Raw genomic sequence first — 17,192 nt, 5'->3', positions numbered from 1 at the left:
TGACAACAAAGGAAACTCCCTGTTACTGAAGACCTATTCATATTTACCAGTTTTTACACCTTTTTCCTTGCTAAGTACAAAACTAATAACAAAAACAGTAGCAGCAGCAATAATAACAGCAACAATAAAAATAACTGCATATTTGTTATTTCACTTGATGTTGACTTTGTAACCACGCACTCCCTTCATACAGAGTTTATATATATATCTCTGTAACTGGAATTCCTCATTGCTTTATAATTGTTTACAACTTGGCCTCCTTACTAATCTCTATGAGCCACTTAAAAATTGTATATATTTAAAGTGTAAAATATGATGATTTGATATACATATACCTAGTGAAATGATTACTACAGTCAAGCTAGTTAATATACCATTTCCTCACATAGTTAGCTTTTTGCGTGATGAGAGCACCTGAAATCTACTCTCTTAGCCTATTTTCAGTATTCAGTATGGTGTTATTAACTATAATCATGCAGTACATTAGATCTCTAGATTTATTTATCCTGCATAACTGGACATTTGTACCTTTGACTAACATCTCCTCATCTCTCCCCTTCACCCCCACTGCCCCAACCCCTGGTAACCACCATTCCGTACTCTGCTTCTATGAGTGACTATTTTACGTTCCACATAGGTGAGATCGTGGAGTATTTGTCCTTCTGTGCCTGTTTCATTTAGCATCATGTCCTCCACGTTCATCCATGTTGTCACAAATGGTAGGATTTCCTTCTTTTTAAATGCTGTTGTAATATTCCATTATACATATACTGTTTATACTGTTTTTGATAGTGGCTGTATAAATTTACATTCCCACCAGCAGTGTGCAAGGATTCCCTTTTCTCCACATCCTCACCAGCACTTGTTATCTTCTGTCTTTTTGATAATCGCCATTCTAACAGGTGTGAGATGATATTTTGTGGTTATGATTTGCATTTCCCTGATGATTGGTGATGTTGAGCGTCTCTTCATATACCTATTGACCATTTGTATGTCTTCTGAGAAATGTCTGTTTAGATCCTTTGCCAAATTTTAAATCAGGTTGTTTTCTTGCTATCAAGTTGAGTTCCTTATATATTTTAGATATTAACTCCTTATCAGATGAATGATTTGCAAACATTTTCTACCATTCCATAGGTTGTCCCTTCACTCGCTGATTGTTTCCTTTGCTGCACAGAAAAACTTTTAGTTCGATGCAATCCTCTATGAGCCACTTAAGGGCAGGGACCATGTAAATATTCATCTCTGTCTTCCCAAGGTTCAAAGGATTGGCACAAAGTCATGCTAAGTAAATGGTTGATGTGTGTAAAATAAGTAAATGAATGTGTGCTGTGACATTATCTCATGTGAGAAGGGGTATGTCAGAGGGAAAGCACTTTGTATAAATGAGACAGTTTGAAACTCAGCTCTGTCTCGGTCGGTTGGCCCTAGACAAGTCTCTTAACCTCCTGCAATATACTTACATGTAAAATCCAGTGATAATATCTCACTAACAGGCTTGTTATGGGGAGTAAAGTGATGCTCTGAGCATAATGCACTGTACATAGTGGTCACTCAATAAAAAATAGTTATTATCAATTATTATGAGGCAACTGAATGTCAGAAAGGCTCACTTAGGGTCACTCAGCTTTTAAATAGAGGTTAGAAGTCAGATCTCCACGTCCAGTGCTAGACGCTGGAATGAATTAATCAGGCAGAATTTCAGTCCCTGAGGAACTCGCAATCAAACACGGGAAAGAGAAAGTAACAAATAATTAATATATAGTATGGCAGATGAAATAGCAGAATTGTGTGTAAAGTATTGGGGCAACACAGAGATGGCAATTAATTCTGCCCGGAGAATTCGCAGTGATGGTGACACTTGAGCTGTAGTGGGCGATTTCTAGACACTCTCAGAAGCTGCCGGAACCAAGGTGCTGCGGGAGTTGAGTGAGTCTCGGTCGGATATTGTTACCGGACCGGATCGAGGCCGTTCCGTCAGTGTTTTCGGACGCCCAGCGGTCGCGGCTTCTTGGGCCGATCTTCAGCTGGCACAGTTACAGGCCGCGCAGAAGCAAAGGATGAATGGAGCTCTGGGAAAGGTAACGTAGGTTCCACGCACGCTGGGCGCGGGGGAGGTGGTGAAGAGAGCTGAGCTGCGAGGTGGCCGCGGGGCTTTTACGCTGCTGCAGACATCCGGGTAAGAGACTTGGGAGAGAACAAGGCTCTTCCCAGAAGCACGTGCGGCGCCTTGTCAAAGGGTTGCGCTTAGTCGTCTGCTCCCGGGGCGTTAACCCGCGCGCCACGCCCCACTTCGCGCTACCCTCGCCTCGCATTGGCCGGAGCCCCGCAATGGGAATCACAGCGGAATAGATCCAAATAATATGTACGACCTTGAGCAGGTCATTTTATTTTTGCTTTAGGTCATCAGCTTCCAGATTTTTTTCTAAGAATACCGTTTTGACTCGCTGAACAGATTGGGATGTGAGGCTACTTGGTGACAAGGGAAGGGTAATAATAAAAAAACATTTTTACTTACAAAATCTTAGTTACGTGACTGCAGTAAAACCGTGTGAACCACGTAAAGCATTCCTTGACTTTCCCTTGTTCTCTTAACAGATTTCAGCTGTGCTTTTTCAGTTGTACCATGCTGCTTAGAATAATGACTTTTTTTTTTTTAGCAATTCATGTTAAAATTTTATTCAAGGCATTAATTTGGAGACTGTACTCCATGATACACAGCATGATCATTGCTGCTCATGGATCTACTGGTCCTAACTTTGGGGCAGCCCCTGAATGTCTCTAGGTTTGTTTCCTTAAGGTCCCAAACCTCACTTCATCCTTAATGAAGTAACTCTCTGTTGTTCACTTTAGCCAAATTGTGAGAATTTAACTAGATCTGGTGAAAAGATAATAGAAAAAAATCAAAGTTTTAAAATTTAACTGTTAAAGATGGTCAGATTGGTGGCTCCATGCTCCTGCTCTAAGAGCCTTGATTCTGAGGAATGCTGAAAGGGAGGGATCATTGTTCAGGGAATACTGTTTTTGGCCATTCTGTACTCCTGAAGAGCCCATGGAAATCTGTCATAGGCTATCACCTAAAGATACAAGGGCATATAGGGCCGTCTGGGTCTGATGCCACTGTTCCCTTCCAGACTCCTTTGTTACTGACTTCACTCTTCCGTTCTGCCCTATTGCTTTGGCCAGGTAGTCTCTTCTTTATTTACCAAATGCTGAATTCCTAATCTTTGTTCTTGTGGAGCTTTCTCACTTGGAATGCCCTCACCTTTTTCACCACCTATCCAAATGCTCCATGGTTCAAGGCCCAGCTCAGGCCTCATCTTTTCCTTAAAAGCTTTCAGACCATTCCAGCCAAAGTGCTTGTTTATTTTTTGAACTCTTAGCTGGTATTATCTTTTGGCATCTAATCATATGCAGTCCTGTGACCATCCTTGTCTCAGCCTGTCTGGAAGTGTTAGTTAATGCTTTACATTTATAAGGAAAACACATGGCATTTGCATCAGACCTGTGTTCTATCTCTTGCTAGCTGTGTGACCTTAGGCAGGTTTTTGACCTCGCTGTGCTTCAGTTTCTTATCTGTAAATGCAGATAATGGTGCCTATCATATGGAATTGTTGTAAAGATTATAGAAGATAATGTAAGAGTATTTTCTAAGTGTGAAGGACTATACAAATAGGAATATTGATATTATTCTATAGTTAATAAACTGCTTTCATTTCCATAATTTTATTTGAGCTTCATGATATGAGATAATCCTGGCAGACACAAGAGATAAGGAGGTGGAAGCTACTGGTGCAGTGTCTGATAATAGTTTCTCAAATGCTTTACCAAATGCCTGAATGAACGAATGCCTTGCTTATAGGTCAACAGTCTCTTTTGTGGTAGTGCTGAACTGGAGCCTAGATTTTCTACCCCTCCTAAAACCCCACTGCCTTTCCTCTGCTGAGTATTTTGCATCTCCCTAATTTGATAATAATCTTGGTTTCTCTCATCTGTGAAATGAGGAATGAAAACCTTCCTTGACCTTCCCAGTTGTCAGTCCTTCCCTTCTTTGTGACCTGTGCAGCCCATTATACTGATCTCATTTCAGTGTAATAAATAATTTTCACATCTACTTTCCTCATTAGCAAGATTGAAGGTAGGGACTTCCCTGGTGGCCCAGTAGTTAGAATCCGCCTGCCAATCCAGGGGACACGGGTTCGAGCCCTGCTCCAGGAAGATCCCACATGCTGTGGATCAGCTAAGCCCGTGCGCCACAACTACTGAGCCTGCGCTCTAGAGCCTGCGAGCCACAACTACTGAGCCCACATGCCACAACTACTGAAGCCTGTGCTCCTAGAGCCCATGCGTTGCAACAAGAGAAGCCACCGCAATGAGAAACCCACGCACCACAACAAAGAATAGCCCCCACTTGCCGCAACTAGAGAAAGCCTGCATGCAGCAACGAAGACCCAATGCAACCAAAAATAAATAAATAAAAATAAAATAAAATAAAAAATTAAAGAAAAAAGAAAGATTGAGGGTAGGCAACTGTATTTTCTTCATGTCTGTATATATGCAGCCTACAGTGTACTTGACCTGATAAATATTGAATGAATAAATGAATGAAAAAATGTTGACATTATGTGGTAAGTACACAGTAGAGCTGGGACTAGAACTTCAAACTCTTAGCTCAGTGCCTGGGACCCTAAGAAATCATCTCAAATTTTAGATGAGTGAGAAGCTCAGCTTTACTGGAATAAAACTGGGTGGGATCACATACCTCTTTAGGTTAACAGAAGTAGTAAAGCAGCGTTGATCCAATTAACACACTAATGCTGATAGTCATCAGACTTCAGAAAACATATTATTTGATCAAGATGGAAGGATGGTGCCTGTGGAAGTCAACATGCACAGGGAATTGGTAGTGACTCACCTGCTGAGTTACTTTGCAGAGAAAATGGATGGTGTTGGAGTGTCAAGCTCAGGTCTGGATGTCACTCACCCTCAGATTACCATTCTTTTCGGGGATTACCATACCCTTGAACCACAAGGATATGATTAGGGGAGGGGTGGTGATCACAAAAGATATGCTAGCCTTACCAGCCCAGAGGGAGCAACCTTGGGGACTGATCACATAGTAAGATGTTTTCAAATGAAACACTGAAGGCTAACATGGAGCAGAGTTCATATGAACAAATAGCAGTGAGGATTGAAAAAAATGACAAATCAACAGACATGAATTAGGAGGACATAAGAAGATATGAAACAGGAGGGCAGAAATTTCAGAGGGCCTAGCAGGGCAGGGAGTCCAAAAGCCCAGCAAAATGGTCAAGAAGTTGGCTATTTCCTGGTCACTACTAGACTGTAAGTTCTGGAGGACAGGGACATTTCTCTATTTTGTTCATGGTTTTATCTTCAGCACTTGTCACATACTAAAGTACATATTGTTTAATAAATGAGGAAATGAACAATCACCACTGCTCCCAATTTGACCGTTAACAATGTGCCTTGCACTTGCTAAGTCCTTTTCATATAATATCTAATTTAATAGTATCAACAACTCTATGAGTTGTTTTTTTTTATTTATTTAACTTATTTTTTTATACAGCAGGTTCTTACTATATGAGTTGCTTTATAACCTGTTTAGAGATAAGGAAGTGAGGTTTGGAGAGATTTACTAATTTGATCAGCAAATATTTATTGAGCACTTGCTATGTGCCAGAGAGTATGCTAGATGCTGGGATGTAGTAGTTCCTGTCTTCAAGGAGCTTATATTTCCAGCAAAATAGACTAATTAAACATATAACTACCTTTTGCTGTATACCTGAAACTAGCACAATATTGTAAATCAACTATACTTCAATAAAAACAGTATAATTAACTAATTGTGATAAATGCCTCAAAAAAAAAAAGATTCTGTGTGCTATATGGTGTGTATAACAGCAGAATTCAAGTAAGTCTGAGCAGTCAAGAAAGTTTTCTTGGCGATGTTACACGACTAAGACTTAAAGAATAATAGAATTTAGACTGGGAGAGCATGTGCGAAGGCCCTGAAATGAGAACACGTTTGGAGTTCCAGAGGGCCCAGAGGAAATTGGAAGGGAGAGAAGCAAGGGAGCTTGTATCAAGGGAGAGTGTGAGAAGTATGGGGATGAGAGTTGGGGAGATGGTAGGGGATTGGGCTTACATTTCAGTGACCACAGTTGTTTTGAAACATTTTAGTCCTGGAGGAAGGTAGGGAATTGGGCTTAACAGAGCTCAGCTGTGGCCTAGAAGTGCCATCCAGCAATATGGTGTGAGGCCAGATATTCCTTTCTTCCTCCCTTCCTCTCAATCTCTCTCTCTTTCTTTTTAAAATCGAGATATAATTCACGTACCATGATATTTACCCTTTTAAAGTGGATAATTTAGTGGTTTTTAGTATATTCATAAAGTTGTTCAGCCATCATCACTAATTTCAGAACATTTTCATCACTCTAAAAAGAAACGTTGTACCCATAAGCATTTACTCCTCAATTCCCCCCTCTGCCCACCGCCTGGTAACCACTCATCTACTTTATGTCTCTATGGATTTGTCTGTTCTGGTCATTTCATATAAATGAAATGATATAGTATGTGAGGCCAAGTATTTCTTTTTTTTTTTTTTTTCGCGGTACGCGAAAAGGTACGTTGTGGCCTCTCCTGTTGCGGAGCACAGGCTCCGGTCGCGCAGGCTCAGCGGCCATGGCTCACGGGCCCAGCCGCTCCGCGGCATGTGGGATCTTCCCGGACCGCGGCACGAACCCGTATCTCCTGTATCGGCAGGCGGACTCTCAACCTCTGCGCCACCAGGGAAGCCCCAAGTATTTCTTAAGTGACTTGCGAAAGATCATACAGCTAGTAACATGGAGGAGCTGATATTCAAACCCAGGTCTGTGTGAATCTATAACCTGTGTTTCTAACTGCCGTAAAGACTCAGTGCAAAGACGGGCTTTGATAGTCACCATATTAAACACATTCAGAAGAGAATGGCCAAAGAAAAAATTACAAACAATCAATTTCGCAAGAATTTAGGAAAAGGTCAGCTTGAATACCACTTATTAGCTGTGTGCATCAGACATATTAATTAACATTTCTGAGCTTTGGTTTCCTTACAGTAAAATGGGGGTAGAAATATCTACTTCACAGAATGGTTGTGAGGGTTAATGGAAATGATATTTGGCATAAAGCAGGTTCTCAACAAATGGTAGGATTATTTAGGCTATTATTATTATCATTATTATATGAATTTCACTTCTATTAAATTGGTATTGTTCTTTTGAGAGGTAGTATGGCAGAATGGAAAACATGGGTTTTAGAGTTAGATTTGGTTTGAATTCTTGGCACCTCTTACCAAACCTATAACTTTAGGCAATTTACCTAAGCCTCTGTTTTTTCCTTTATAAATAGAGGCAATTATTTCAATGCCTCTATTAGAGGATTAGTGTAAAGATTGAGCAAAGTGCTTAGTACAAAGGATGTACTCAATAAGTGATAGTAACAATGCTATTTTAAATAATATTTGTTAATATACAAATATATTCTGTTAATATTCATAAGACAGTTGCTTGCCTCATGGGCCTCTTACCCACTTCTGTCACCATCCACCCCAGGGCTCTGGTGTCTGAAGTTACTCACACACCATAGATTTTGCCCCGTGACTTCAGTTCTTAAGTAGCTGTGTAGTCCTTTTCTGGTTCCTGACTCCCGAGCTCATGGGACAAGTATTTTTGTAACCCACTGCAACAGCTCTGTCCTCATTCATTCATTCAGTAGAGTCACTGGCCTTCTCTTCCATTTGGTCCGGAGCTGGAGCTGCTCTTCATTAGCTGACTGCGGGGAGAGAGTATTTGTGGATACAGTCCCAAAATAGATTACTTTTGTCCTGATAAATGATGCCAAACATTGCAGGGGAGAGGAAGCACATTTCTCAGAGCTGAAAGGGAGATTTCACACCACAGTTTGAATGTCTTCCAGACAGTTGTCAACCCTTAAAAAGGTTTGGCTTTTAGATAATTAAATCCATAGCTATTGTGGAGACTGAGAAATCTGAACAATTAAAGTGAGGAAAAATCAGTCTCATCTAGATCTTTCTTCCCATCCAATACCTCTTCTGTATGAAGTGACCCATTTAAGAATACATTCTGTTCACTCTGATTTCTATTCTGTTTGTCGTGGTTGATAGATCTTGCACCTGGAGGGACGTTAGAGTCATCTGTTCTAAGTCCAGAGAGGGGAAAATTACTAGCCAATCACTAGTATGGTGACCAGTGGGGGCAGAGCCAGCCAGAGCTCCTGTGTCCTGGGGCTCCCAGTTGCCTGCTCTGTCTTTTATGCTGGCCAGTAAAAGGTTAAGCATATTGTACACATGTTTACAAAGTCTTTTAGTATCTGATTTAATTGTCATTTTTAGGATTGTCTACATACTTTGTCCTTCTATCCTTCCCAATCTTCATGACCTCACATTCTCTGGGAGACTTTTCCTAAATTTGATCATTTTCCCCCCTAAATTCCTAAACACTAACACATTCATTTATGGGAGAGAGGGTGTAGAATAGTGGAAAAATTATAGGCTTTGGAGTCAGAGAAACCTAAGATCCTATGCTAGTTCTGATAGTAGCTGTTTGACTTTGGGTAAATTACTTAATCTCAGTTTCCCCAACTGTAAAATGGGATAATAATATTTATCCTGTAATGGAATTATGATTTAGACACATGGTAGGTGCTCAACAAACTAGATGTGGGTGGTAATAAATGGTAGCAATGATTGTCACTCATTCACTTCTTCCTAATCATTTATTTATTTACTAAAACAACAGGAAGATGATATGACTCTTGCCCTTGAGGATCTCTTGGTTTAGCATAGTGGCCTATGGGTGATGTTAAGAGTTTCAGTGAATCTCTTGAAGTAGTATGCAAACTTTTTCCCCCCTTACTTACTTAATTTATTTGATTCTACATACTACATTTTAATTTTTTTGGGGGGGGGGCCACGCCATGCGGCATGCGGGATCTTAGTTCCCTGACCAGGGATCGAACCCGTGCCCCTTGCATTGGGAGCGTGGAGTCTTAACCACTGGACCACCAGGGAAGTCCCCACCTGCTACATTTAAAAAAATTGAAGTAGAGTTGACTTACAGTGTTTCAGGTGTACAGCAAAGTGATTCAGTTATATATATATGTATATATACACATATTATATATATAGATTCTTTTTCATATTCTTTTCCATTATAGGTTATTATAAGAATATAGTTCCCTGTGCTAAGTATGCAAACTTTTGTATATTCGTGTCTACATTTATTTGTCTGGGGAGAAGGTTCATGATTTGGGGCAGATTATCAGCAATATCTGATCTGTAACACCCCAAAAGCTAAGAACTTCTCCTGGCCATCAACACCTGGATTCCCTGCCAGAGGTGCTTGTTGTTTGTGCCACCTATTTTGACGTAATCATATAATACTGTGGTATTGCTTAGCTGTTTAATACAAATGTGTATTCATATCTTCAGCCATTCAAATTCCTATAAGACAGGGGTTGTGCTTACATTTTTTAAACAGCTTTATTGAGGTATAAGTCATATATCATACAATTTGTCCATTTAAAGTATACAATTCAATGGTTTTTAATATCTATAGAGTTGTGCAACCATCACTACGATCAATTTTAGAACATTTTCATCACCCCAGAAAAAAAACCCATATCCCTGAGTTGTCATCCCCAGCTCCCCAGACCCCCCCAGCCCTAGGCAACCACTAGTCTTTCTTTCTCTATAGATTTTCCTGTTCTGGCTATTTCATATAAATGGAGTCATACAATATTGGCCCTTTGTGACTAGCTTCTTTTATTTAGCATAATGTTTCCAAGTTCATTCATGTTGTTATATTTTGTTTTTACAGTCCCTTTCATATTCATCACAGTAGTTGACACATAATAGGCTTTTTAAAAATTTTATTTTTATTTCTTAAAACTTTATTTTTGGCGTCGTTGGGTCTTCGTTGCTGCGCGTGGGCTTTCTCTAGTTGCGGCGAGTGGGGGCTACTCTTTGTTGCAGTGCGCGTGCTTCTCGTTGTGGTGACTTCTCTTGTTGTGGAGCACAGGCTCTAAGCACATGGGCTCAGTAGTTGCAGCGCATGGGCTCTAGAGCACGCGGGCTTCAGTAGTTGTGGTGTGCGGGCTTAGTGGTTGTAGCTCGCAGACTGTAGAGCGCAGGCTCGGTAGTTGTGGTGCACGGGCTTAGTTGCTCCGCGGCATGTGGGATCTTCCTGGACCTGGGATCGAACCCGTGTCCCGTGCATTGGCAGGCGGATTCTTAACCACTGCGCCACCAGGGAAGCCCAGGCTTTTTTTTCTTAATTTAAAAAAATATTTATTTATTTATTTACTTATTTTGGCTGCGCCGGGTCTTAGTTGCAGCATGCGGGCTCTTAGTTGTGGCATGCAGGCTTCTTAGTTGTGGCATGCAGCCTTCCTAGTTGTGTTATGTGGACTCTTAGTTGCGCCATGCGAACTCTTAGATGCGGCATGCATGCAGGATCTAGTTCCCGAGCCAGGGATCGACCCAGGCCCCCTGCACTGGGAGCGCAGAGTCCTACCCACTGGACCACCAGGGAAGTCCCCATGATAGGCTTTAAAAAAATAAAATTTAGAACAGTTTTAGAATTACAGAAAAGTTGCAAAGATAGTACAAAGAATTCCCATATACTTCATATCCAGTTTTCCCTGTTATTATCTTACATTAGTATGGTACATTTTTCATAATTAATGAACTGATATTGACATATTATTATTAAGTCCATACTTTATTCATATTTCTTTCATTTTTTAAAATCCAGTGTCCTTTTTCTGGTCTAGGTAGGATCCCATCCAGTATATTATATTTAGTCATCATGTCTGCTTAGGCTCCTCTTGTCTATGACAGTTTCTCAGACTTTCCTTTGTTTCTGAAGGCTTTTACACATAATAGGCTTTTAAGACATAAATGTTGAAGGAACTGAAATTGTTCCTCATAGTGGACAGGATTTTCTCTTTGTGTTATGGGACCCTAAGGGCATTTATTATTTATTATCTAGTTACTTTATAAAAAGAACTCCTCTATGTTAAGCACTCTCTTAGTAAACCTATAGCAGTGATCTTTTGAGTGGGTGCCAGCAGGGCAGAGTGAGATTAAAATAACTGGGTTGTTGGGGGTAAGATTGTGAAGAGTGGGGGAAGCTGCCACTGAAACTGCCTCCTCTCATTATTATTGTTTTGTTCATGTTGCTATATTATTATTATTATTATTATTAAGAGAGTGTGGTGTAATAGAGGCATAGTCTTTGGAGTAAAACAGCCCTCTTAGCCACTTATTAGCTATAATTTCTTGGAATATAAATTCTATGGGCCTCAGTTGCCTCACCTGTAAAATTGCCTTGCAGTGTTTTGAGAATTAGGGAAGAGTTCAGAAAGTCCCTTGCATGGCAACTGTGCTTGACACATACATAATAGTTGTTGATTGATATTAGAAAATATAAATTAGGGACTTCCCTGTTGTCCAGTGGTAAAGAATCCACCTTCCAATGTAGGGGACGCAGGTTCGATCCCTTGTCGGGGAACTAAGATCCCACGTGCTGTGGGGCAACTAAGCCCACGCGCCACAACTACTGAGCTCATGTGCCACAAACTACAGAGCCCAAGCCTGTGTGCCACAACTAGAGAGAGAAAACCTGCATGCCACAACTAAAGAGAAGTCCGCATGCTGCAACGAAAGATCCCACATGCTGTAACTAAGACTTGACGCAGCCAAGAAAATGAATAAATAAATAAGTATTAAAAAAAAGTAAAAAAAATCAAATTAGAAAGGGGAAATAGGGTGAAAAATAAGCAATCCAAGTAGTGCGGGGGGGTTGGGCTTCTGTTTTTCGAGCATTTTCTCTAGTGGGTAGAATAGGAAAGAAGATGGCCTTGGTTTGCCTGCATGTTTGGTATTAACTGTAGGGCAGTTTCTTTGCTAGACAAGAGACTTTGGTTCCATTTTGTTTTGTGTACTGTGGGTTTCTAGCCTCTTTGTGAAGAGGTACTTGGAGATCTGTGAATGCTTACAATTGTTCTAACATGGCTATTTTGCTGTAGGCGCTGTGTCTGAGGAATGACACCATTTTTAAGCAAGCCTTTTCCCTCTTGAGGTAAGGATATTAATAACAGTAAAAATATAGTTAATATTTGCATTCCACTAGGTGGTTCACACAGCATTCTTCTTTCATCATCTCCACTTACATGTTTACTAAGCATCTCAAGCATTAACTCCCCTGCAAACTTACTCCTTCCCCATTCTCAGTAAATGACAACTCCATTCATCTAGTTGCTCAGGACAAAATCCTTGGAATCATCCTTGACACTGTTGTTTATCTCACTCTACATCTAATTCTTAAATAAATCCTGTCAGCCTTGCTTTTGAAATATGTTCGAATAATGCAAGGCTATTGCAAGAACGACTTCACTGGTCCTCTTCCCTCAGTTTCATGTCTTCCTATTCATTGCTCACCTATTGCCAGGGTTAACTTTCTAAAACTTAAACTTGATCAAATCACTTTTGTGATTAAACTGCCAGGAGCTTCCCACTGCCCACACAAAGTACAGACAAAACTCCTTAGCACAGTGTTTGAGGTTTTCATAACCTGACCCCTGATTACCTCTTTTACCCTGTCCCCTTCCTTGCTGCCTAAGTGCCACTCACATCCACCTGCTTGCTGTTCCCCAGATATACTACTTTCATACCTCTGCCTAGAATGCTTTTCCTGTGGGGTTAAATAATTGAGAATAGTTCTTAATTTTTAAAACCTCATTTCAAATAGTTTCACCCCTCATGAGCGTGCTTTCCTTTGTATTCCACGAAATCTTGTACATGATTTTGTTCTGGATCAGCACTGTATTGTGGCTCGCATCTGTTTACATATCTCTCTCCCAACTAGACCATAGATAGAGACATTTTACTTACTTTTGCATCCTCAGGACCTAACAGATTGACCCATAGTAAGTACTTAATAATGTTTATGGAAAGAAGAGAAGGAGGAAATAAGGAAATATGTAGCATTGATATATCCTTAATGAGGAGCATACAAGTTTTGGTAGCTTTGCAAATAGATGTGGGTATCTAATTGTATTCAACATACTTTCTTCCTCTTTTTAGGTTCAGAACCTCAGGAGAGAATCCCATCTGTTCTGCAGGTAAACAGTTATTTCCTGATGTAGTCTTCCTGCTTTAAGTGACCCTCTAACACTCTAATAATTTTGTCTAAAAAGATGCCTAACATATCTTTGAGAAGAGTGCCTGGGACCAAATCCTACCCCTCACGTGGAACAGGACAAAGGGCAAGAACATAAAGTAGTGGTTTAAGAGCAAGAGTTCTGTAGTAAGTTTGGATTCCAACTCTACCACATACTATTCTGTGACTTTTAAGTACCTCTCATAGCTTGGTTTCCTCACTTTAAAAAATGAGAATTATAGTACAAACTACAGTGAATTATTTGAAGATTCAGTGAGCTAAAACATATGAAGTGCTCAAAAAAAGTTAGTATTGGGACTTCCCTGATGGTCCAGCGGCTAAGACTCCACACTCCCAATGCAGCGGGCCCACGTTCGATCCCTGGTCAGGGAACTAGATCCCACATGCCACAACTAAAAAGTGATCCCACATGCCACAACTAAGACCCAACACAGCCAAATAAATATTAAAAAAAAAGTTATTATTATTATTATTATTGCTACTATTTCAGACCTGTCTTTCATGTCCATTATCTACCAGGCTAAGGCTTTTCTTCCAGTATTTTATCCAAAATGAATGTTCATTCAATCTGGTCAACTCAATGAATTTCAATCTGTTTCAACCCTATTATTTGCCAATTTTTCTTTGTCTATTATGTGACACATTTCAAAGCAGCCATTGGATAGTAATGACATCTGTTTTTTGACTGAAGAGTATCAGAAACAGGGAATTCCCTGGTGGTCCAGTGGTTAGGACTCCGCACTTCCACTGTAGGGGGCACGGGTTTGATCCCTGGTCAGGGAACTAAGATCCTGCAAGCCGCGTGGTGTGGCCAAAAAAAAAAAAAAGTAACAGAAACAAAGGAATGGGAGCAAGGAAGGGAACTAACATTTACTGAGTGCCTAGTATGTGCCATGCAGTGCATAAGAAGTTTTACATCCATTAATTATTTCAGAAGATGGTGTCAATGTGTAGAGAATCACCACTTCTACCAGGCCTAAAGCCCAGCTTCTCAAAATATGTGCTTCTTTTTATTTATTCATTCTCTCAACAAACATTTATAGGACCAGGCTGTGTTTTAGGTGCTGGGGATACAAAATTAAGATGATATAATCCTTGCCATTTGGAACCTTACAGTGTTATAAGAAATAATTTTTTCCCAAAAGAGTAATATAATGAACACTTCTGTACCCATTACTTAGGTTCAACTGTTGTTAACATTTTGTCATGTTAGCTTTCTTTTTTTTTTTTTTTTAATAACAAGTTGCCAACAGCACTTTATTTTTTCTTTTCAACATCCTGTTCTGCAGCTTCCTTGGCCCTTTTTGCCCAGATGCCAAAGTGCCGGGCATTGGCGCGGGCCATGCAGAGACTGGCGAAGGCCTTGAAGTTCTTCTCCTCCTCTGTGATAACTCCGGCCTTCTCCTTCTTGTAGATGTTCCGTATGGGAATGACTGGTCCGGTCAGCTGGGTGGCCAATTTGAGCTTTGCAGCAGAGCTGTCTCCCTTCTTGGGGGCTGAGGTCTTCCTGCGGATCTTGCGCGCCGGCTGGTTGAACCACGTGGCTACGCGCCGCTGCCAGTTCTTGTGGAAGTGGGGCTTCAGGATCATATCATTACGGCTGGGCGCCATGGCTGCGGCCGACTGGCCTGGGGAGCAGGGAGGACGGAGAGGGAGTTAGGGCCCGGGCGCAGTGGCCCGAGGGCGCACGCACCCACGTTAGCTTTCTTTCTTTTTTTTTTTTTTTTTGCGGTACGTGGGCCTCTCACTGTCGTGGCCTCTCCCATTGCGGAGAAAAGGCTCCGGACGCGCAGGCTCAGCGGCCATGGCTCACAGGCCCAGCCGCTCCGCGGCATGTGGGATCCTCCCGTACCGGGGCACGAACCCGCGTCCCCTGCATTGGCAGGCGGACTCCCAACCACTGTGCCACCAGGGAAGCCCCCACGTTAGTTTTCTTGATCAGATGTTATGATACTTCACCCCTGAATACTTAAGCATGCATTTCTAGAAACAAGGATATTCTCTACATTCTATTAAAGAACCACAATAGCATTATCTCCCTGAAGAAAATTAATAATAATGCCCCAATGTCATCTAATACTCTATCCATTTCCCCAGTTGTCCCCCAAAAGTCTTTTATGGGGTTGTTTATGACCAAGAGCCAATGATGGTTCATGCTTTGCATTTTGCTATGATGTCACCTTTAATGCAGAACAGAGCTTTCACTATTTTATTTCTACAACAGTTGCTTTTTGATTAGGCTAGACCATTTGACATAAAATTTCCTCCCTTTTTAATTTGATTGTTTCTGTGCGGTATTTTATAATATGTTCTATTCCTTTCCTACAAACTAGAAGTTACATCTAAAAGCTTTTCTAGATTCAAGTTACACAATTTTAGCAAGAAAACTTAATAACTGATGCTCTGTACTTCATATTGCATCCTATCAGGAGAGGAAAAAAAAAACCTAAGAAAATCTGATCATAAAAGTGAAAAGCAGCCATTTTAGAGAATATGGAAAATAAACACACACACAATACACACATGAAGAAGCTGAAGAAAATAAAAATCACTTGTAATCCTACCATCCAGAGATTATTGCTTAACATTCTGGAGTATATCCTACCAGGTCTTTTTCTAGGCATTTCTTTCTCTCTTTCTGTGTGTGCGTGTGCATGTGCGTGTGTGTGTGTGTGTGTATTTTTTTGTCTTGCAGTAATGGGAACAAATTATATATAATGCTTCATAATCTTTTTTTTCTACTTAATCTATGGTGAACATGTTTCTACTATAATAAATAAACAAATATCTACATAATAATTTTGAATATACTGCCTTAAATGGAACAACTTGTAGGGTAAGAATCTGAGTCTGGTTTTGAACATGTTGAGTTGGAGTACTTGTGAGGAAGATATACTAAGTAGTCCATTGGAGGCACTGATCTTGAGCTCAGAATATAGGTCTGGGATGAAACTGTGAATTTGGAAGTCATCATATTGTTGATTTTAATTGAAGTCTTGGGAATGAATGAGACTACCTGAGGAGAACAAGTAGAGAAGAGGCCCAAGGATCAGGCCCTGAGGAACTCCAACATTAAAAAATTGGGTAGAGGGTGCAAGATATGGCTAATGAGCTTGAAAAGGGAGGCCAACGTGGTAGGAGAAGACCAGGTTAGTATAGTTTCATGGCAGCCAAAAGGAGAGTGTTTCAGGAAGGAAAGAGTGGTTAATCACGTTACAGTTTCAGCTGTGTGCTGCTGAGAGGGGATCGCAAAAGACATGAACTAACGATGTTCCTTGGTTTCGACAACATAGAGGTGACCTTAGGGAGAGTAGTATCTGTGTAGGTGTGGTGAGGTCTGTTGTGGAAATCAACTGCATTGACAGGTGAATGGGAGTTCAGGAGTTAGAGAAAGCTATTACAGACAGTACCTTTAAGAAGTTTGTCTTTGAATGGGAGGAGAGAGAATTGGCAGGAGCTGGAGAGGGATGTGGGATTAAGGAAAGACTTTTTTTGATGGTTATTTTTCTCTTAATTATACTTTTAATTTTGAAAGATATAAAAAGTTATAAAAAAGTGAAAAGGGTGATATGTCAAATAAACCCGGATTTGGCAATTATTAACATTTTGTTAGACTTTCATTTTTTTTCTTGTATATTAAAAATAAGGATTATGGTCAAGACCCATTTATTCCCTACTCTTGGTATCATCCCTTATCCCATAACCAGAGAAAAAGTTCATTTTGAACTGATATGTATTCCGAGGAAGGTTTTAAAAATATATTAAAATTATCAACTGTTAAAATTTATAAAAGTATGCAAATGGTAAAAATAAATATAAATTGACAAAAGGATGTATGATGAAAGATTGAATTTTTTTCTATTACCCACCTAGTCTCAATCCTCAGTGGTATGTGTCGATAGCAGTTTCTTGTATATTTTTCAGGAA

The 17,192-nt window shown here is 40.4% G+C and overlaps 1 protein-coding gene and 1 pseudogene across 2 annotated transcripts in view; one reads left to right on the top strand and one right to left on the bottom strand.

Annotated features, from left to right (window-relative positions):
- Nucleotides 1-1,961: 1,961 nt before the first annotated feature.
- Nucleotides 1,962-17,192, top strand: part of MRPL48 (mitochondrial ribosomal protein L48) — a 49,353-nt gene continuing 34,122 nt past the window's right edge. The window contains exons 1-3 of one of the 2 annotated variants that reach the window (XM_029209652.1): nt 1,962-2,081; nt 12,112-12,164; nt 13,169-13,206. In XM_029209652.1, coding sequence (XP_029065485.1) covers nt 2,061-2,081; nt 12,112-12,164; nt 13,169-13,206 — 112 coding nt within the window. In that variant the 5' untranslated portion in view covers nt 1,962-2,060. The remainder of the gene's footprint in view (nt 2,082-12,111; nt 12,165-13,168; nt 13,207-17,192) is intronic. The other variant, XM_029209653.1, reaches the window with a different exon arrangement.
- Nucleotides 14,523-14,876, bottom strand: LOC114887787 (annotated as a pseudogene).

The sequence above is a fragment of the Monodon monoceros genome, unplaced genomic scaffold (assembly GCF_005190385.1).
Source record: "Monodon monoceros isolate NGI ecotype Baffin Bay Population unplaced genomic scaffold, NGI_Narwhal_1 Super_Scaffold_7, whole genome shotgun sequence".
Lineage (NCBI taxonomy): Eukaryota > Metazoa > Chordata > Mammalia > Artiodactyla > Monodontidae > Monodon > Monodon monoceros.
This window is presented reverse-complemented; position numbering and strand designations above follow the sequence as displayed.